A 22008-nucleotide genomic window follows, 5' to 3' on the forward strand; every position below is an offset into this window, starting at 1 on the left:
TGCTCAGGACAGCAGCCCAGCTAGCTTGAAGTCTTCTACCAGGATCGGTGGGCTCTGAGTCCATTGTTGGAGCCTCTTTGCCTTTCCCCATCACAATCCTCTTTCTTGTCTTTCTCTCTCCTTCCTGCTTCCTTTCTCTTCTGGCTGGAGTCGTCTTTGACTCAGAAATGTTAGCGCTGGAAAGGGCTTTACCATCAGAGAGGTCAAGCTCTGTATGGGCTATATGGGGAAACTGAAGCCTAGAGAGGTTGCTTGAGTTACCCAAGGGCACACAGCATGCTTGTAGCTAGAACCCAGGCCTTCTCTCTGTGAAGGGCTCCTTCTCTTTAGTGCCATTTGCTTTCCTGTCCCTGGCTGCATTGACTACATATGGCAGGCTCAGCCTGGCCCTGGTTAATGGGCTGTTTCACACTAACGTGTAACTGATTGCCACAGGCCGGCTTCAAGTTCCCAAGAAGTTGTGGTAGATGTTAAGGGGCAGGTGGAAAGTCCAAGCCTCCCTCGTATTCTTCCAAGAGAGCTGGCCTCTGGTGGTCTCACTTTTTCCCAAGGTCTGGAAGAAGCTTGTCTCTTAGGCTTCTGCTTTGGAAGGACTTTTCTCCCTGACCTCCTGGGTCCACTATGGCCTTTGGCCCTCCAAAGGTGGTAGCTCCTGAGACAGGCAGAAGACTGTTGTGCTGTAGCGGAGGGTCCAGGCACAGAATGCGTCCTGGGAGGGGGAAGCTGGGCCCCCCAGGCTGCCCTGCTCCAGGGAAGAGGCAGATGCTCTCTGACTTACATTTAATGAAGTCATTTTTAGAGGGTAGGGACAAGATGTCCCAGCACACAGTGAAGGAATTGCTCCTATACCCAGGTCTGCTGGGACTCAGGTCTGCTGGGAGGTTGAGGGCTTGATGTCCAGTTTTGAGGGTTGCTTGTAGTCCTTGGCGTGGGTTGAGGGGTTCTGCATTGTGCAAAGCAAGGTGAGGTGAGTTTGCCCTTGCCCCTGAGGGGTCGGGATGGGGCATTCAAATGCATTTTGCCTAGCAAGCCTTGTCTTAGAGGGCCATGACTTATCAAAGATTTCTAAACCCATTTAACTGCAGCAGGTTGTATCCAATTTCTCCAAGAGTCTCTGGGGCCCAGCAAATGAATTTGCAAAGGAATCCCCTATGTTCCCTGTCAGTTCCCCCATATTTTAAGTTCTGGCCAGGTGCCTAAAAGTGAGCTGAGTACTGATGGCTCAAGAACAGGATCAATCAGGGGTTATGCGTTGGGGGCTGGGTGGCCCAGGCTGAGCTGGAGGGACAGTTGTGAGCAGGTCTATTTGTTTTGAGGAAGCTGGTAATGTTTCTGGCAAGTCTGCAGCATTGCAGTGGCCCGAGATGGGTGTGCTCATGGAACATCTTAGGCACTGTGGAGTTGGGTGGTGGCCACAGCTACTTTGCTTATGAGCAAATTCAAATTTAGTCCTAAAGTACAGCCAGTACCAGAGCATTTGAGAACTGCCCACATGGGCAACACTTCATCCATAGCCATCTTCCTTTGGATTCTCACCACCACCGTGGGGGAGGGGGCAGGGTTTTTTATTCCCCTTAGACAGGTGAGGAGCTGAGACAAGGCAAGGGCTAATTCTGCTGATAAGAGAGTAGAAACTGAGACTAGGTCCTCTGAATTCCAGCTGGGGAGCTGGCCTCCTGCACAGTTTCTCTCAAGGCCCAGTGACATGGGGTGGGGGTAGCCAGCTCCACTGCCCTAGCCCCAGGGAATCTTCCAAAGGGATCACTCACAGGCGGGTCTGTGATGATGGAGTCTGAGGGGTGACCCAAGCCGTGCTCTTGCTCCTGCAGCCGTGTGGCCAAGTTCTGCTTCTCTCGTCCCCAGCGTCGAGCTGAGTCCTCCAACTGCCACCATGGAGAGGGATAGGTGGGGAACCTCTAGTTAGCAGGGCCCACCTCTGAGATCTGAGACAACCAGAGCTTGAGCCTATTCTTTGGGCTGGAAGCAAAACCTGGACAATATGAGCTTGCTACTTTCCCAAGAGACCCCAGGGGTGGGAAGGTTCAGTGGAGAGGGGCCAAGTGACAGTCTAAGACATAGATGGATCTTCTCTGAGTTCCAACAACATACTGAGACCTGTCCCTGCTCACACTGAGCCCCGATCCTGCTCACACGCTGAGCCCTGATCCTGCTCACACACCAAGTGCTGACCCTGGTTATGGACCAAGTGGTGAGCCTGTCCAGTCTGACCAACTCCTTTGCCTCAGCTACCTGGCTTTCCAGGGATAGGATCCGGCTCTGAGCTTGTTCCAACTTGGCCAGGAGGTTTAATTTGTCTGAAGTGGTGGCCAGAAGATCCTGTGGGCAAAACAGACTCATTCATGGCTCCAGCTGGGGACTGTGGCCATGAGAGCTCAGGAAGCCAGGAGATGCTGAAAGGAGAAACCAGCCAGGTCTGAGTTCCAAACTCAGCGCTCTGATGCAGAGCTCAGACCCAGGGCTGAAGCCTCTTTCTGAAGGTCAGACCTGGCATGGCATGTGCTTTTTATCGCAGCTGTTCTCCCCACAGATTTTGGATATATGTTTTTTGCACATCAATTTTTAAATGTAAAATGCACAAGAGAGTACCCATTGGTGCATAAAGTGAAGAATCTGTTTGTGAAGTGAGGGCTCCCCTGTCCCCGGCACTTTACCTGGATGTCCGTGCATTAGGTGTACTTTCAAATAAGACTCACCTCCTGCGAGTCCTGGGTTGAAGAGAAAAACTCTCCTGTGCCCTGGGCCACCCCTCTTCTGTAATTCAAATGTCCTGTCTTTGGGTTTGAATAGAGCAGGGCACCTGTAGGAGCCTCAGAAGTGTAGTGGGGCCAGGGCACGTCTGGGGCCTGGGACACCCATCGGTGTGGGCAGGGTTTTTGTGTCTTGGAGTGAACTGGGCCATCTGTCTCCAGCAGCCTCTCTGCCAGGTCTCCTGCTCCCAACTCCCTGGGGTCCATCTGGGAAGGGGGAAAAGGGCTCTTTAATGCTGTACCAATCTCAGGAAATGCTTCACATTGGAGTTTCTGAGAAGTCTGTGTGGAGTCCAGGTGGAAGCCAGCCAGGTGCCAGAAAGAATCAGAGGTCACGGGCCAGTAAGGGCTTGCTTTCTCTCAGGATCTAGATAAAGGTCAAGGGGTAGCTTTCTAACCCATGTGTGTTCCCCAAGGAGAAAGAGCGAGTGAGGCCTGAGGGCTGGCACTCCTGGAGACACCAGGTACATCGGAGCACCTCAGAAGCCTAGTTTCTGGTGTTCGTCATCAACTGGGGTTGTACTGAGTGACGGCTGGCAACCTGATGACCGGCGCAGGCAGGCTCAGGCCAAGCCTGTGCTGGGGGCTCTCACCGGCAGGGCCTGCTGCTGCAGAATGATGGGGGCTGACTGGTGGCGGCTCTTGTCCAGCTCGGCCCGCAGCCTTGAGTTTTCTGATAGCAGCACTGCATACAGGTCAACAGTCAAGTTCTCTCCTGTAGGACCCAGGGGAAGTCCACAGACTGACAGCATATGAAATGGCCACAGATGTTCACGAGATGGGCTTCCCTGCCTCCATGTCCCTGGTCTGACCTGCTCCAGCATTTTGCTCCATTCTGCCCCTCCTTTGCTCCCAAGCCTTCAACGACTCCTCACTGCCGTGGGATCACATCCACACTCCTTAGGCCACCATTCTCAGCTCTTTAGAATCTGACCCCAACGTTCTCCCTCCCACCCCAACCCTGGCCATTTGTTCTGGGTCTACTGCAGCCCTTCACCTCTCTGTCCCTCCTCCCTTCTCTGCTCCTGACATGGTCACTCCCTGGGCGTATGCCCTGACTGAGTCTCCTCCTGAGGCTGCCGTCTTGTCTCTCATTCCACTGCTGGGTGACCTCAGGGTTCCTGAAGGGTCGGCCTTCAGAAACAGCCCCCTGCCCTAGCCCCAGGCGCACAAGGGCCCCGGTGAGGCTGTGCAGCCTCCCTCAGGGAAGTTCTCTGCTTGGCCTGGCCTGATATGGTGGACCTGGTTCTTTCCTGCTCACTAGACCCACCTCCGAATGGCAGTTCTAGGTGGCTTTGTTTAATATCAATGGAGAAAACAAACCATTGATTTAACCGAAGTATGTTTGTTTTATAGAAGCAGACTCTTTGAAAATATGGGAGATGAGGAAATAATTTGAAGGGTCCTGGAAGTAAGAAATGGGGAACTTCCCGGGTAGCCCCTTTCTGCTCTCTCTGGTCTGCAGGGCTTCTCCCTTACCTCTTCCTAGCCTGGCTTATACACTGTGTCCTGTGGGCTCTCTGGGAGGAGAAGCGAGTGCAAGGACCTGTGAGTAGGGTGGTGCCACCATCTGCTGCAATTGGAAGGTGCTCTGGGAAGGCAGAGTCTCCAGGGACTGGATGCCACCCTGGGGAGCAGACTCACCCGTCCTGGGCTTCCCCTGCAGCCTGTTGGGCAGGGCTGCATTCCCTTCCTGAAAGTTGTCCTCCAGCACCTGCTCCATCTTCTCAATCACCTGGGGAGCAGAGGCAGAGGCTGGGCTGAGCTGGGGGCTCCACACATCCCCTCCGTGCCTGGCCCCTGGCTGTCTGACCCCGGCCTGCCTTCTCCTGGTGCCGCACGGTCTCCTCCAGCATCATCATCTTCTGCAGCGTGTCCTGGTGCCGCTTCAGCAGCGCAGCCTGTGGCTGCTGAGCCTGGTACCGGAGAAGCAACTCCTTCTCTCGATCGTTCTTCTGATGGTGGGGGAGGGGGAAGAGGGGAAAGTGGGAAGGAGGGGTGCCTGGGTGTTACCCTTGGTCTAGAGGGCTCACCCCAGGCCCCTCCGCTGAGCCCTCCGTTGCACTGGCCCCTCTGCCCCTTCTGCTCCCAGACACTTCTATGCAGATTCCCGCCCTAGCCCCCCATGCCCTCTGCCCCCTAGGCCGCAGCTCACTTTAATCAGCTCATTCTGTAGATACTGCACCTTGTCCCTCAGTTTCTTCCTGTCCAGCTCACTCAGCAGCAGTTTCTGCTTCATGGACGCTGTGGTGTGGGTGGGGGGAGAGCTGGCTCAGGCAGAAGGCTCCTTCCAGCTCAGATCAGCACAGTTTGGGGGCGGGAAGAGGTGTCTCTCTCTGCCCTAGGGCCTGAGACAGGACTGGGTTGTTTCCCTCTGCGGAGAGGGCCCAGCTGGCTCCTATCAGCCTGTGTCCTGTAAGGTGAGCACCGGGGAAAGGTTCCCTGACACCTTGTCCCACAATTAGGAGCTGAGGCTCAGACCGCCACCTGGATGCCCTCACCCAGCGTCTGGGTCTTGTTGGCATTGTTCTGTTCCTCTCCCATCTCCTCCTGGGTCAGGTGGCTCCTCAGCAGGTGGTTCTCTGCCTCCAGGACACTGGCCTGCTTCCGCAGAGACAGGATGTCCTCAGCCATCATCTGTACTGCTTGTTGGTAGTTGTTTATCTCCTGTGGATTCCAGGGCTCAGAGTTGAACCTCCAGCCCACATCTGCACCCACACTTGGGAGTAGTGACTCAACCCCAATGTCAATGAACAGAATGCCCTCAAGTCTTAGCAACTCCTCAGAGGGGTGGTTATGACTCGGTCTGCACCCATCCTGGCCATGAGAGAGAAGTCATGCTCAGGTTCTTTCCCAGAGGTCATGTTTCTTCCTGGGATGCCAACTAGGGGGACCTAGGGCTCAGACACCAGGTGAGGAAGACTGTGAAGGACAAACACTTAAAAGGACCTGGAGCCAGGTGTTCAGGGCCACTTCTCTGCCTTTTTCCTGCCCCCGCCCCCCGCCCCCTGCTTTCAAATTCCTCCCCTTCTTCATGTCACTGAGAATTCAGGGGAGAATCTTTCAGAAATCCCACTGCACAACACTTGGTAACTGACCCCAGGCACCAGCACCCCACCCCCCCTTGCGCCAGCAAGCCCAGATATCAGGAGGGACACAAAGTAGACCCGGAAGACCCAAATCAGGACTGAGGATTGGGATCCAGCCCCCGGAGGTGGGGCCAGGAAGCCAGGCTCTGTCATTGGGTTAAGAGTTAACAATAACCTTAATATCTGGTGTTTGCTGAGCTTTCTTTACTGTGCTCCAGGTTAGGAGGAGGGCCTCCCTCATTTAGTCCTCACAGCAAGCCTATGGGGGTCTGTTATCATCCTTATTTTACTAACAAGGAAACCAAAGCCCAGAGAGGCAAATAACTTGCTCGGTTACAAAACTGAGTGGCAGAGCCAAGATCTGAAACCGGTGCCTGCTGGCATTTCAGTCTGTGTTCTTAAGTTCTGTGCGTCCTGCCATGATGCCCCTACAGCGAAACATTGCAATATACTGGGAAATGATACAACAAGTAACTAAAAAAAATTCTTGATATAATCTCAATCTGGGGAAAATAATTTATGTCTGACCTTATGTATGCATGGGAAAATTAATAAGCTATACAGTATTCCCTCACTTATTGTGGGTATTACGTTCTAGACCCCCCCGTGAAGTAGGAACCTTACATTTGTTCTACAGTCTTAAACCTATGTAACTTTTACAACGTACGTATACAGTACCGCAAAATCCCACAATATAGCGAAAATCTGCGATAAATAATTAAATATAATATTTTAAAAAATCCCACAATACAGTGAGGCCGCAATAAGTGAACCTCAATATAGCTCTCTTATATTTAATTATTTAACCTCAGATTTTTCGCTATATTGCGGGATTTTGCGGTACTGTAAACATATGTTGTTAAAATTACTTAGGTTTAAGAGTGTAGAATAAATGTAAGGTTCCTACTTTGCGGGGGGGAGGGCGTGTCTGGAACGTAATACCATGACAAGTGAGGGAATACTGTACTGTATTTACATGCATTTGTTTCATAATGAGAAATTCTCTCTTGTTATTTAGAAAAAATTCATAAAGGGCGTTTCTTAAATCCAAGCAGCACAAGATATAGCAGAGGGACCCAAAATGAGAAGCCAGAAAGGTGCACAGTGGGGGGGGAGGTGGGGGCTCGGTAGGGGGAGGAATGGGAGGAGGGGAGTGGTGGCAGCAGGAGATGGTTAAGCCCTGGTTGCTTGGCCTCCCTGAAACTATGAAGTACTTGCATGTGGGGGTGGGGCTCTTAAAACAGTCAGGGTCCCCAGAGCCCTGGAAGAAGAGTTCTGCCCCTGGCTTCCACCTGGGCCTCATGCTGACTGGGGATATGGCTCAGCTCCCAGCCACTGCCACCAACCTGCTGCAGGGTGGGCCACTGGCTTCTTGGGGAGGAGCTCACGGACAGCAGGGGTCCTGCAGCCACCACTTGTCACCTGCCGCTGTCTAGCCTTCTGGCTGGACTCCCTTTAACTGGTGCCAGTGCTGGGTCCATCTCCTCAACACCTGCCCCAGTTGAGTTCCAGGTCTTGGCTCCTCCAGATCTGCCATCTGGTGCCCTCAGACAGTTCTGTTAGGTAAGAGCCAGCCCAGAGACCGCACACACACGGGACTTTGTGGTCAGGCCCCAGCCAGAGCCCAGCTCGGTCACTGATTCACTGAGTGAGCTCAGACGGACCCCTCCCGTCTGAGTCCCAGATTCCTCATGCAGGATGAGCACGGGTGCTGTGGGGCTCAGAGCCAGTGTGTGCCTGCCAGGACAGGTGTGACCTGGAGGGAGCCGTCCTCATCTCACCCCGTTTCTGTGCCGTGGCTGCTTTATTAGCAGGCCAGACCCCTTCCTCTTCCTCCTGGCTGCCTCCCTCATCACTTTGGAGAACTGCTCGGATACTGGATACTATTAAAGTTGAACATATGGAGAGCCTATGATTTAGCAATTGTACTCCCTGAGTACATACCCAATAAACATGCAAGTGTGAATGCACCCAGAAGCAGGGGAAGAACATTGCTACCAGCCTTATTTGTAATAGCCCCAAACTGGACACAACACGACGCCCATCACAGTAGAATGGGAGACGGTGACACAGCGGATACTGCACTGCAATCAAAATGAAAAGATGTCAGCTGCGTGAAACCACACGGAGGCTTCTCTCAACATCATGCACAAAGAAGTTGAACAAAATATCTGCTCTGCGATTTCATATAGATTTGTTCCCAAAACAGACAAACTCAAGCAATAAAGTTAGAAGCCAGTTAAGATCCATTTGGGGAGGTGTGGGTGTGACTGGGAGGCACCAGGTAGCTTTGGGGCTTCTGGCAATGCTGTATGTACCTCTTCACCTTCATTGAGCATTTACTATGTACTTTGTAATAATTCACCACAGTGAATACACTTATGTCTTGTGCATTTGTCTGAATGTGTGCCTAAGCAAGTTAAACACATTTAACAAATTAAAAAATAAATAAAGTTCTGGCTCAAGTTTGGTTAAGTACATGAAGCCTCCACACTGCTGCCCCCCTCCAGGGACCCTCTTAGCTCTCAGCAACAATGGGTTCTTCTCAGCCGTGAGCTGGGAATGCTTCCGTGGGTCCTGCTCCCAGGCCCTCGCTGCAGCCCCTGCACCCTGGGAGGCCTTCTCCTAGTCTGACCCTGGGGGTTGGGTGGATTCAGCGATGCCTTCTCGCAGGGCCCTCTGAAGACGAGCAGGCATACACACTGATCCTTGTCGAGGGCTGGCACGATGCCTCAGAACATCCTGAGATTCACATTGGTTCAGTGCTGTACGGTCACTGCCGGCAAACGTGGAGCTAGCACTGGAACTCAGCCTCCGCTCTAAAACCTGTGTTCTCTGAACCTACTGGATTGAGGGAGGGTGGGGGCCTCACCCAGAGGGAAGAATGGCTTGACTTTGACTGAATCTGTCTACAGAAATGAAGGGGCACGGATGGAGGAGGCAGTCAGCGCAGGTACCAATGTCCATCTGATATCCCGAGGCCCCATTCTGCCCTTTGTCCCTGAGGCCAAGGCTGCCTTGGGGGGGTGAGGGTGGAAGAAGGGGTTCCCCTCTCTGCTCCTCAAGTTGCCAAACGTGCCCAGGCCTCCCTGTGTCAGGACAGGTGAGTGTGTAGCCCATCTCACTGTCCCCACTGGCGCCTGGCCAGTGCAGTGTGAAAACAGCAGATGTGAATGAACCAGCCTGGTCCCATGGCTGGCTCACCAGCTCTTCCTCAGGGGGGGCCTGCCCAAGTTGGGTGGGGGAGAGGGGCCTCAGGCAAGGAAGAACCCTGCTGGATGCTGCAGTCTGGGCTCCTTGGTCTAGGTGTGTGCTGGTGGAGGGCGGAAGTCTTCACGGTTGTGGTTCAGAGTGAGCTCCTGAGGTTTGGACCAGACGCAAAGTCTGAGGCCTAGCATGCAAGGCCTCTTACAAGCTTTCCCCTCAGGCACATGGACCTAGCCCTCCCACACTCTTATTCCTTTCTTCCCTCCTCCTTGCCTACTGACCTATCTATAGAGAGCTCCCCTGCCCCATTTCCACAAACTGACTCGTCATTTTATGGTCTAGCCAGAAACTTTTAATCTCATGAGGACTGATTGTGTGCACGCATGTGCGCGCATGCGTGTGCACGCATGTGCACACACATGCACAGAGGAAGTCCCAGAGGAAGGGGCTGTCAGCCTTTCTGCCTACCCCATGAATTTGATTATCCTCCTTCTCATTCAGGACTCATCCCTCTAGGATCCCATTGTTCATCTCAGCAGTCCCAGGGGTGAACAAAGCTCTGTTCTTAACATCCCTCCTTGACAGACAAAGGAAGCTGAGGGCCAAATGAAGTGGGTGTCTTCTCCTCAGCCAGATGGCTCCTGCTGGAAGAAGGGTCGTAGCTTCTTCAGGACTCCACCCTTAAAGATTAGGTCTATAGACCTTCCCCAGACCCCTACATCACCCCTGGCCTGGCTGGTCTCTGAGCATGAGGCCTCTCCAGGATGATGGAGAAGGATCTTGGTCCTGGCTTATCCCCCTCATTTTCTACCCTGGCCAGTACCCTCTGTCCACGGGACCCAGAGAGGTGGCAGCCCTCCCCTCTCAGTTTTTCCCATCTTGGGAACTCAGAGACAACCTTGGGCAGCAAAGTTGGGCTGAGAGGCTGCAGCCTGACCTATCCAAGCAGCCTGGGTTACGCTCCCCACTCAGGGCCACATTCTGCGTCACAGTCCAGCCTTGAGAACACACAGGACATCATGTCTTAGATTCCTCTCATGGTCCTGCCCCTCTGCCTGCTCCCTCCTTCCCCCAGTGCCCAGCCTGTTTGGGCTAGCACATCCTCCAGGGCACTGACCCTGAGTGCCCACTGCACCCACGAGGACCCCAGATCTCAGCAGTGTGCCTAAGGTCACAACAAGAAGTTCTAAAGCCTAGTCTGGAAGCAGATCAGTAAACACCCAGCCACTCACACTGGCTGAGCACCACTGTGTGCCCTGTGTGCTATGTCTGTGCCAAGCTGGGGCCATCATGCTCAGAGGAGCCCAGACTCTCTCTGTTTGTACTGCTCTCACCCCTACACTGAAGAGATAACAAGAAGTGCCTGTGACAGAGGGGAGTTCAGAGACTCCTCTGAACTCATCCTGGTGTCCAGGAAGACTTCCTAGAGGAAGTGATAATTTGAGCTGACTCTTTGAAGATAAGTAGGTGTTATCTGGGGTGGGGAGAAGTCTCTCAGGGCAGAGGAGACATTGTGGTAAATGCAAGAAGGTGAGAGAATGAGGAACAAAGCAGGCAAGTGCCTAGAGAGCAGGGTGTGGGTAGGAGTGGTAGGAGTGTGGCTGGAGAGGTATCAGGGAAGACATAAGAGGGTCTTAAATGTCAGTCTCAGGATCTTGGACACTGTCCTGCAGGCCAATGAAAGGCCTAAGCTGAGGTTGGGGCGCAGGGTACTGATTGCTCAACACAGAGAATAAATTGTGAGGGTGGGGAATGGAGGCCAAGAGTAGTGGGCCAGGTGACACATAATGAGACCTGCCCAGGTAAAAGCAGTGGGCACAGAGACGAGGGCAGGAGCTGTAGGAAGGAGGAGAGTGAGGAGGAGGAGGAGGAGGAGTATCTGGGGTCTTGGTGAGGAAGAGGAGAAGGTGCTGACTTGAGGAGTGGAAGGTCACGTTGAGTGTGAGGTGCCTGTGTGGCCCCCAGGTGGAGGTGGCCACAGGAAGTTGATGGTTGTCAAGCTTGGCAGGTTGTGTGGGCAGTCCTCAGAGGTGTGAGTGCGGCTTCAGCATGGAGGAGATTTTCCACAGTCAGGGGAAGTGTAGAGTAGAGTGGAGGATGGGTTTAAGGACAAAATGAGGGGTGGTGGTGACAGAGGAGTCTCTAAGGGCAATTGTCACAGGTGGAAAGAAAAGGGGCGGAATCAGGCTGGAAAGGCAGAGCTTCAGAATAGAGGGACAATGGCCTTCCACTTGGGATAATGGCACATTGGGTGATATAGACCCCAGAAATAACCTAAAAACCCTAACACAAAATAAAAGCTACCTTCTTAAAAGTATAAAGAACTCGCAAGATAGTAAGGAATTATTGGACAGAGATAGGATAGGTGGGGGCCCATGTGGTGGAATACTACACAATAATAAAAAGAGCCACAGCGTGAAGCAACCACACAGATGAATCTCACACATGAAACTGGGCAAAGAACCATACACAAAAGAATGGAAATGGTGTGATGTCCTTTAAAGTTAACAACAGCAACTACTAGGCCGTAGAAATGAGGGAGGCGCACTTAGGCGGTGACAGTAGAAAGAAGCAAAGCAAGGCAGTAAGCTGGCACAGTGGCCATGTCTAGGACAGGAAGGGTGTCTAGGAAGCTCTGGTGATGTTTTATTCCTTGACCTGAGTGGGTTACATTTCACAATTTAAAAGGTTTTTGAAAAAAAGGAGAGGACTCACTTCTAGTCAAAATGGGTGCAGAGGTCCCCCTGAGGAGAGACGGTGTAAGAGGTCCCACACCAGGCTCCCCAGCCCGAAGCACCAGTTCCCACATCATCTGGCTGTGAAAACCAGCAGGGCTAGCAGCTGAGTGAGACACAGGGCTACTAGGTCCCAGGCATTCCTCCTGAGGGGCTTGTACACAGATTCACTGAATCACAAACTCAGTTGTTCTAAGTTTGCAGGGAAAAGAGCTCAAAAAGAGCTAGGGACCTAAAGGGAGGAACTGAACTGACTAGCTTCAGAGTGAGGTCTAGAGGGTCAGGGGTCAGGTGTCCGGGCAGCTCTCCCTGGGGATGGAAGTGCTAACAGGCCCCGTTGCTTCTTTGTTGAACTCTTCCCCCACCCAGCCCATAGGTCCAGGTGGGTGCCAAATCTGAGTTTTCTATTAACTTAGCACTGTTCACCTGCCCTGGTGATTGCCTGAGACCTTGTCCTGACCAACTCACGTACACAACCCAAGCCATTTCCAGAGGTTTTTCCACATAAGTGGCCTGCCTCAGAATGTGCTGGGGACTTTTCTAAAACCTCTTCAAGATCCACAAGCCCCAAACAAACAATGACTGGCTTTGCCATGCTCTGTACTCCTTGCCATGTGGCCTCAAGCCCAGAACAAACAGCGATAGGGCTCCTCTTGCATTGTAACACCCATCAGGTGGCTCCAAGCCTGGCATGAGCTGCAGACAGTGTTGGCTTGGAACATAGCTTAAACTAAGCAGCCACAAGCCCAGCACAAGTGGTTGCTGGCCTCAGCTCACATGTGGTGCCCACCAAAGGGTGCAAGCACAGCACTAGTGGCAGCCAGTCTTAGTCTGCAGCATAGCATCTCCCAAGCACTTCCTGCACAAGTGGCAACCAACTGCAAATTACTTTACAGGTTCCACCAGGTGGCTTCAAGCCAGGTACAAATGATGGCTGGCCTTGGCCTGCATTGGAAACCCTTCCAAGAGCCTCCAGAACCAACATACCTTGTGGCCAGCTTCAGACCACACCAGAGCACCACACAACCAGCTTCACAAATGACACACCCAAAGGGTGGACTTGGCAGGCATCGGAGCTCCACTAGAGGGACTCCTGTTTCATGGGATGAGCCCCCCCAAATAGCTTATCTGCTGTAGTCATCGCTAGTCCTCTCAGCCAGTCAGCCACTGACTGAGGTGCCAGCAGAAATCAAGGCTCGACTACAACAGGAAGGCACACACAACCCACACAAGAGACACCCCTGGAACACCTGGCTCAGATGAACAGGGAGTCTGCACTACTGGGTCCCACAGGACACCTACTAGATAAGACCACTCTACCAAGCCTGGGAGACGTAGCAGCTCTACCTGATACATAGAAACAAACACAGGGAGGCGGCCAAAATGAGGAGACAAAGAAACAGGTCCCCTATTATGACTGTATTCCTATGGAACTCTCCCTTTATGTCTATCAGTATCTGCTTTTCTATTGTATATTAGGCACTCCTATGTTGACTGTGTAGACACTTATAAGAGTTATATCCTCTTGTTGGATTGATCCCTTTATCATTATGAAACGCCCTTTTTGTCTCTTGTTACAGCCCTTGTTTTAGTCTACTTTGTCTTATATACGTAGTACTACCTCAGCTTTTTCGTTTCTTCATTTCCATTTGCATGAAATATCTTTTTTCTATCCTTTTACTTTCAGTCTGTGTGTGTCTTCTGACCTGAAGTGGGTCTCTTGTAAGCAACACATATGATGGGCATTTTTTTTTTCTTAATCAATTCATCCACCTTAAGTCTTTGAATAGGAGCATTTAGACCTTTTACATTTAAAGTAATTATTGATAGGCTTGCAGTTATTGCCATTAAAAAATATATTTTAATTTTTGACAATTTTATTTATCTATCTATTTATTTATTTATTTTTAGAGAGAGGGGAAAGGAGAAAGGGAGGGAGAGAAACATCACTGTGTGGTTGCCTCTCACTCGCGCCCCCAGCTGGGGACCTGACGTGCAGCCTAGTCATGTGCCCTGACTGGCAGTTATTGCCATTTGATTCATTGTTTTCTGATTGTTTTGTAGTTCTTCTCTGTATCTTTCTTATTCTCTTGCTCTCTCCTCTTATATCTTAATGACCTCCTATAGTATTGTATATGAATTTCCTCTTTTTTTTTCTTTTATATCTCTTATAGATTTTTTATTATGATTACCATGAGCTTCATATACACCAAGCTATGTTTATGGCAGCCTATTTTAAGTTGATGTTCGCTTTCTCTCTCTCTTTCCCTTCTTCTCTTTCTAAAAATCAATAAATCCTCCGTGAGGATTAAAGAAAGAAGAAAAAATAAAAATAAAAAAGGAGAAGGTTTAATAGCTTCCAAATCTGCAGAGGAAGCCTCTTGGTGTGGTCCGGAGAAGGTGGCTCCTGGCGACTTTGGCCTGTGCTCTGGATGCCGGAGTGCAGGAGAGAGGGGACTGAGGACAGTGAGGTTGTGAAGGGACAGAGGTAGCTGGGTACAAAGGGCGAAGGAGAGGCTTAGGGGCAGGGGGAAAGCGGATCTTCTGGAGAATGAGCCCAGCAGGGAAGGGTGTATAGGGAGGGTGGGGCTGGGGTGGGGAAGGAAGGAAGGAGGCCTGAGACCCAGGCAAGTATAGGCAGGTATCTGGACCAGAGGCAGTGTGGGTGGCAGGGCTCTATAAGGGGTGGGGTGGGGGCAGTGGGTATGGGGTGAGGCTGAGTCATGGAAGAGGATTTGTTGGGTTGCCATCCAACCTCTGGATCCGCAGGCTGCCAGGCCCAGGCTACTTGCCCTGTGGTTTGCCTTTAGAGCCAGCAGAGGGCAGCCGTACTCCACAGATGCTCCAGTTTCAATCTGTAGCAGAAGGAGGCCATCCTTAGGGGCCCCACAATTCATGATGGGAGGGGGGCATGCACAGGGGATTATCTTGCTGTCCAGCCCCAGGCAAACGTGTTTCTTCTCCAGACGATCCAGCCTGCCTTCCCACACCTCCTGTCCCAAACTCCCAGCTCTAATGTTCTGATCAGTACCCTCTGCTGAGAACCACCTATGGAGTCCAGAGAGGTGCAGTGATTTGCTTGACATCACACAGCAAATCCTGAACCTGAAATGGGGCCTCTGTCATGAGCCAGCACCAGGCAAAATGATGGGGCTTGGGACAAGAGCTATCTCAAAGCACTGAAGTGACCTCATCTGAAACAACACCTGCATAAGCAGCTGACACCTCTGAGGCTCACCTTTGTGCACAAATAATGTTGAGAGGGACTTGCACGCGGCTTAGAAAGTGTAATACACACACACACACACACACACACACACACACACACACACACACACACACACCCAAAGCCTAAATCTTGGCAAACTAGACAACATTCTTCAATCCACTTAGGAAGACAGAGCCCAGGTAGGGCCTGTAGGAGTCCCAAGGCCCAATGGCATCAGCTCTCTTGTTGAGGGCTCATGACTAGTCGGGCCCAGCACACTTTGTCTCTAATCTGAGCACTGAGTCTGCGAGGATGCCTTTTTATTCCTGGTTTCCTGAGGAGGAAGCTGAGGCCCAGAGCAGGAAGGGCTAGGCCCTCTGTTCAAGGCTGTCCCACTGCCAGGGGCAGAGCTTTGTTCTTCTCTGTCCTCTCTGGGTGCTGGTGAAGGCATGTGCTAGTAGGGAGCCCACACAGAAAGCCTGGAGTGGAGCACGGAGCTGTGGTATCCAAGAGGACTGGGTAAAATGCTAATCCTGCCCTCAACCTTCTCCTTGCACCAGGGACTGGGGCTATTTTTCCTAGGCAAGGTGTCTGCTGGGGGAGGGGAGGAGTACACAGAGACCAGGCCCATCCAATGCCCTTCCAGCTGTGAGGTGCTCTGGGGTCCAGAGGGGCTGCCTTTCCGAGTTGGGAAAAGAAAGATTCTTGGTCCCCTGGGCCTGGACAGGCCTGTTTCTTGGTGTCCCTGGATCCCTACCTAAGGCAAAGAGGGGCAGTTCTACTCCCCTCTGCCCCTGATAAACCAGCAAGTAATGTTTCCGCTCTCCCCCAGGTATTCCCCTGCCCAGGAGGCATCTCCTGGTGAAGAAAGTGCCTGGGTACCAGGATGGGCAGCCCCCTCCCACTGCTCCTGGCCTGCTAGTTCTCTGGTTCCCTTAAGGTTGGGTTTTCTTTGTGCTGCCTCAAAACCCAGCCTTCCTCTCTGGTAGCTGAAAGATGGCTGAAAATGCTGTGCTACTTCTCTCACTGAGTGGTGGGGTCTAGTTCCCCTGGCCTTAGAGACTTGTAGAACGCAGTGTTGTGATATTCTGGGACATCTGAGGCCAGGTCATCAGAAGTGTTACAGCGGCCACCTTTCCTCCTGGAATATCTGCTGTTCTCCCCAGGGGCCAAGCCTCCCTAGCCTGAGACTGCCGTGCTGTGAGGAAGCCCAAAGTGATGGTGTGGGAGAAAGCCATGCCCACCTGGCTTCGGCTGCTCCAGCCCTGCTCTGGGGGCTGCTCATCTGAGGACCCACCAGCCCTCCCTGCTGTGCCTCAGCCCAGCGCCTGACCCACAGAACTGTGAGCTAGGATGATAAACGTAAAGTGATTGCCCGAGGTAACAAAGTTTCGGGGTGGTTTGTTTTGCTGCAGTAGATAACTGGAACATTCTCCCTGGCCTCTCAGAGCCCTTCAGTGGCTGCCACATGCCCTCATGATAAACTTTCAACTCAATTTCAAGACAGTCTGTCCCAGTACTAGATCCGCTTTCAGAAATTAGTTCTTGGTCACTCTGCTCATGAGCCAGCCTGAGCCTCCTTCTGTCTTCAAAGCCTCACCTACCTCTGCCAAGAAGACATCCCTGACTCACCCTAGCCTGGTGTTCCCCATCCCACCAGGGACCACCTACGCATTTTCCCTCCAGCTCCCAGGAGATCCTGAGTCCTCCTTTCCGCAGCCTCTGGTTGTCATCCTGAGTTGGGGAACAGGGCCAAGCAGACCCCCAGGTCTTACAGTGGGGGACCCTGCTTCTGCCAGATTTGCCTTCATCTGACTCAACTCTTGCAGGTCCCTCAGGACGTCCCAGAGGCCCCTCTTGGCTAATCTAAGTTATTTAATGCTGTTAATGGGAATGAACCACATTTCCTTAAAAGGAAAACATTGAGCTTGTGCAAGCTGGTGCTGGCCTCTGGAGCGCAGTTCCGGTGGGGGCTGACTCAGTGAGGGCAGAGGACCAAGGCTGTTCGGAAGATCCGATGAAGGAGGACAGTGCCTGCTGGGGGCAGGGCTAAGAAGCCTCCTGCTCTCAGGCCGACGCCCCTGCATCTGTGGCCCCACTGCCCTTCGCCACAGCCTACCTAGCCTGGCACCCTTCTGTCTTGTCCGGGACAGTATGACAACAGAGCCCCACAGTCATGAGAACAGACCTTTTCCTTCTCCCCAATTCTCTCTCTCTCCACCAAAAGGCGGGCCAGGGAAGCCTTTGTGCACCGCTGCCAGTGGGGACTGGAGGTCCAGGGCTGGCCCGCCCCGGGTCAGGCAGCAGGGCGTGGTGTGGCAGGGCATGCAGGGCAGGGCAGGGCAGAGGACAGGCAGAGGACCGTCCGTGGTGGGGCCTTGGTCGGGAGAGCTGGCCGGAGGAGGAGTGATTCTGCAGGGTCTGTACTCCGCTGGCCACTGCTCTTGAGGCTAAGCCCTGAGGGCAGTCCTAGGCCCAGGGCCTGCGCACCCCACCCCTGCTCTTGGCTCCCTTTGAACGTTGGTGAGCCTCCCAGCCACAAGCAAATCATTGAATTGCTGCTTAAAACAGGCTCCCTGAAGGGGAGGCAGTTGCTTCTTTGTTCAATCCAAGGTTATAGCAAAGAAACAAAAGGAGCGAATTTCCCTTTCTTCTGTTCTTTCTTTCTTTCCTGCTGTAGCAGGGATGGTGCCTAGAAATCTTTTGTGCTCAGCATAGTTATTGTGAAGCTCTGAGGGATGGTGAGACCTTGGCCACAGACCCCAGCCCCTGCCTAATTGTCCCCTGCAGGAGCTAAGACTATTAAGTGAGCTGTGCCTGGACAATGAGGCTGGGGGAGAGGCTGGCTTGGGGGAGGGGCTTCCTGAAAGATGCTCTTCCTTGCCATTTTCAGTTTCCCCTCCCAGGCCTTCCAGAACCCTGCTCGATCTTCGATCTTCGAGTCTCCACTTTGGGCTCTCTTCCTCCAGGAAGACCCCTGGGCCACCCCAAGAGTTTGTGGCTCAGGGTTCTTCATCTCCTAGAGCTGGCTCTTGCCCTCAGCCCAGGGGACTGTTGAGGGGACAGAACCCAGCCCTGGCCTCGCAGGCCCTGCTTACTCTCCAATAAAGTGGCTTTTCCCCACTGGTCACCTCCTGCCAGAATCTAGGATGTAGGGATGGGCCTCCAAGAGGCCAGAGCCATGGCCTGGGTTAGCAGAAGACAATGGTCACTTTAAAGTATTTTCCCAGAGCCCTTCCCTCTTCTCTGCTGGGTTCCTGGACTCAGGGGGCTCGGGCAGGAGCTAGAGGCCCCAGAGAAGGTTCCTGGGAGCATGAGCATCTGGGGCCAATGTTTGCAGGTCTGATTTTCTGGTCCTCCCCACCCCACTTGCTCTGGGAACACCCCCACTGGTTGCCAGGCAACACACTTCAACCCAGTTGTCTTCGAGGTTAGCTAATCCATTCTTCCAGAACTGGTGGGTGTGGGGGAAGACTTACAGAGAGGCTGTCAAGGAGGTCTGGGGCAGTCTTGGGGGCTGGAGGGGATGGGGAGCCCGGCTCTCCCATCTTTCTTGCTAGCAGTCCCGTTCCCCAGGATGAGTCCCCAGGGACTGTTGCTACAACAAGCACCTGCCTGGTGACAGAACCCAGCCCTGAGCTGGAAGCAGGCAGACCCATGGGGCCACTTCCCCTTTGTTCCAGGTTGGGGGCATCTGGGTGGGGTGACCTAAGTCAGGCTAGACTCATTTCTCGGCCAGGGAACTACAAGGAAGTACAGGGCCTGGGAGAGTTGTGGGGGCAGGGGCCTAGGAAAGGGGCTGTGGTCTTCAGTCCCCCAGCCCCAGTCAGCAGCACCCTTCCTCCCCTGCCCTGCCCCCTAGCTATACCTCAGTCTCCCCCTCAGTGTCCCCTCCTTACTACTTTCTCTGCCCCTTGATCACCCCTTGCCCTCAGCTCCCCCTCCCCATGGTTCCCCCTCTCCCTCAATGAACCCTTATTTCTGCCCCTTTCTCCTTTCCTCCGTCACGCCCTGCCCCCTTGGCAGCCCAGCCCCTCAGCAGCGCCCCCTCAGCAGCGCCCCCTCGGCAGCGCCCCCTCCGCAGCCCGGCCCCTCCTGCACTGGACACAGCATGGTTGGGGTTGCAGGTCTGCCTGGGGCCTTCCCATCTCCACTTTCCTGATCATCTGGACAAATTCCTTTCCCTTTAGTTCAGCAGAGATATGGGTGGGTGTTTTTAAAAGAAACTCACTGGAAAGCAAAGGGAAAACAAAACCAAACAAAGCAACCCACCACCTAGAAACAGCTCTGGTCACACAGGAGGGGCCATCTGCTTTAACTCTCCTGAGCCTGGGTTGCAGAGAGCCCTCCTAAGGCATGGAGGGGATCTGCCCGCCTTTTCCCCAGCTGAGCCTGTCTGTCCCAGGCAAGCTGGGCCCCGAAGCCTTTCCTGACAAGCATCCCCGTCAGCACTGAGCAAGATGCCTACGCAGAACTGGGACTCCGTAAACAGTTGTTCACCTTCTTAATAAATGGATGGATGGATGGATAGATGGATGTGGAGGTCTCTAATGGCACAATAATAACCCCTGACTGTGCAGTCCAGGATACATAGCTTCACCTGTTTCAAAATCTCCACCCCTAAGGCTATTGGGTGCTAGCTCAGGACTCTGGGGGCGGTGGGGTTTGGCGGGGGCCTCTGGCCTCTGTCAGTGTTGCAGGGGGGCACTTACTCTTCTCACTTCAGCTCTAATTTTTCACTTAATTCACTTTGAGACTGGAGAGTTTATTTTTTCTTACGGGGTTCCTTCCTTTGTATAATAGGGAAGAAGCAGGAGAGCTGGCCAGGACAAGTGCCACACTGCTTGGTGGACACACTTGAGCTGGCCGGGAGCAGTGGACCTCGTGTTTGCTCAGGGTTGGGTGCAAGTCCCTGCTCTCCTGCTAACTGTCTGTGTGACTTTGAACAGGGCTCTCAATGGCTCTCTGAACCTCAGAGTCCTGCTCTGTAATAGGGAGAGCATGACCACACCCATCTCCCAGAGCTGTTGGGGTTTAATGAGGTTGTGGGTGTGAAGTTCCAAGCAGAGTGCCTAGCCCATGAGTGGGTCTGAAAATGTTACACCCTCCTCAAGGGGTCCCTGGAGGGTCTCATATTCTTCTAGGGAAGTGAAAATTAGGCTTGTGATAGAGATGGCCATCCTCTTTGGACAGCACCAGCCACCCAGATGGCATCCCAGATGTGGGCCTAGACCTTCCCCATCTTGTTTCTCAGTCTTCACCGCCCCCTGCGCCCCAGACCCAGGGAAAATGGGCTCTGCCTTTTGCTGTGCATGCCCCTCTTGCCCTGAGACCCTGGGCCAGGAGCCTGGGATAAAGGCAAACCCAGACTGGCGCCCCCTCCCAGCTCAGCCTTTAGCCACCCCTTGTGGAGAGAGGCCCTGTGCTCCTGCGCCTGCTGGGCTGCCAATCGATTGAATGTGCTCCCATCCTCAGGCGTGCCATGAATTTTTCATCAAAGGCCTGTAGACTTTGGGAAATGCACAATTAGAAGCCCCATCAATAATGCACCACGCGGAGGCATTGGCTGTGCTCAGCCAGGCCCCAGACATGCCTGTCTTGTGGACTGCTCTGACAGGAGGATCCTCATTGGATGCAGATCAAGTGTGGACTCTGGAGGGAGGGGAAGCCCACCTGAAGAGCTGAACCTGCCACTTGAGCCCCAGTGGGATCTGCCAGGTCTCAGGTGCTTTATCTATAAAATGGGTGCTAAGAAGCCTCCCACTCTTAATTTAGCATGGTAAGACACAGCAGAGAGTTGTTATGTGGATATTAGGGTTCTGTGTGGGGTTGGGGGATGTCTTTCTTCCATGGGGTCCTAGGAAGCAAGGTGGGCACTAGGCTTGGGTAGGAAGGAAGAAGAGGGGAGCACAGAGATGCCTGGTGCCATTGGGGGGCTTTATTCACCCAGCTGTAGGTCAAAGTCCCCTGAGATACGTCCCCACCACCCTCCAGCCTCGCAGCACAGCTCCCCTTCCACAAGCACCCATCCACTCTCTGCAGCCTCAGAACCGCCAGGGCATGAACCGTTCTGTTCCAGCCAGTCTCTGCCTTGGCAGCGCCTCCAACAGCAGGACAGAGGCGCCCTTGCCCTGCCTCTGTGGATTCATTCATTAGAGCTCGCCTCCAGACCAAAGATTTTCTCACCCTTCTTGCTAGAGGGGTGGTGACTCCCTTTTCTGAGCTTCCATAGCCTGAACCAGGCAGGTAGTAACAAGCACTCACCATGGCAGGAAGTCTTCCCAATACTTCATAGGGATCAATTTAGCTTCATCCCCCCAAGTAACTGGACAAGGCAGATAGATGTCCATTCTACAGAGGCGGAAAGTGAGGCAGGAAGAGGTTAGGGAATTTGTCCCAGTGGGGGAGCTGCTTCCAGAGTCACACTCTTACTCCCCCAGACCCTGGGACTGGCTGTCCCGTCCTCAGCTGGCCTTCGAGGCCACAGGGTAGGGCTCCTGCTCCTGCTCCCTCACATACTAGGGCTAGGACCTCCCCTGCTGCCAGCTCAGGGGAGCTCAGGGTGGGGAGCGCAGGCTGTGAATACCCACTGGCTCTGCTCTTCCACCCTCACAGGCTCTAGGTCTGGCTCCTGCATGCTGAGGTCATCTCTCCCTGCAATAGGCCACCCACTGACACCCAGGAGGAGAAGAGGAGACTAGGGCTGAGGTGGTTCGTACTGTTGATTCTGGCACATTGCCATTTGTCTTTGGGCCCTGGCTAGCTGTGGGCCTCTGTTCCAGTGTGTGTAGGGGTTTGTGGGGACCCAGGGTTCTGTGTCCCTGTCCATGAGTTGTCACAGGGAGTACCTGATGGCCTGGGCTATGCCCAGGGAGCACAGGCCCGTGTTTCTAAAATCCTGTACTGGCAAAAATGCCACCACTGGCCCTGATACATAATGGAGGCCATGATCGCACCCCTCCCCCGCCACCAGCCAGCCAAAGCCCAACCCTGGGCACCCA

The 22008-nt window shown here is 53.3% G+C and overlaps 1 protein-coding gene across 1 annotated transcript; it reads right to left on the reverse strand.

The window, feature by feature from the left end:
* Positions 1 to 763: 763 nt before the first annotated feature.
* LOC150015678 (coiled-coil domain-containing protein 33-like) lies at positions 764 to 18576 on the reverse strand. The gene is made up of 10 exons (XM_090271794.1): positions 18487 to 18576; positions 5270 to 5435; positions 4924 to 5012; positions 4592 to 4723; positions 4413 to 4503; positions 3362 to 3528; positions 2715 to 2975; positions 2251 to 2337; positions 1770 to 1883; positions 764 to 943 (listed from the first exon to the last, which is right to left on the reverse strand). The coding sequence occupies exons 1-10, from the start codon at positions 18553 to 18555 to the stop codon at positions 866 to 868; spliced, it is 1254 nt and encodes a 417-aa protein (XP_090127920.1). The 5' UTR covers positions 18556 to 18576; the 3' UTR covers positions 764 to 865.
* Positions 18577 to 22008: the final 3432 nt, after the last annotated feature.

Source organism: Furipterus horrens, unplaced genomic scaffold (genome assembly GCF_987537825.1).
Source record: "Furipterus horrens unplaced genomic scaffold, mFurHor1.1.pri manual_scaffold_3, whole genome shotgun sequence".
NCBI classification, from domain to species: domain Eukaryota; kingdom Metazoa; phylum Chordata; class Mammalia; order Chiroptera; family Furipteridae; genus Furipterus; species Furipterus horrens.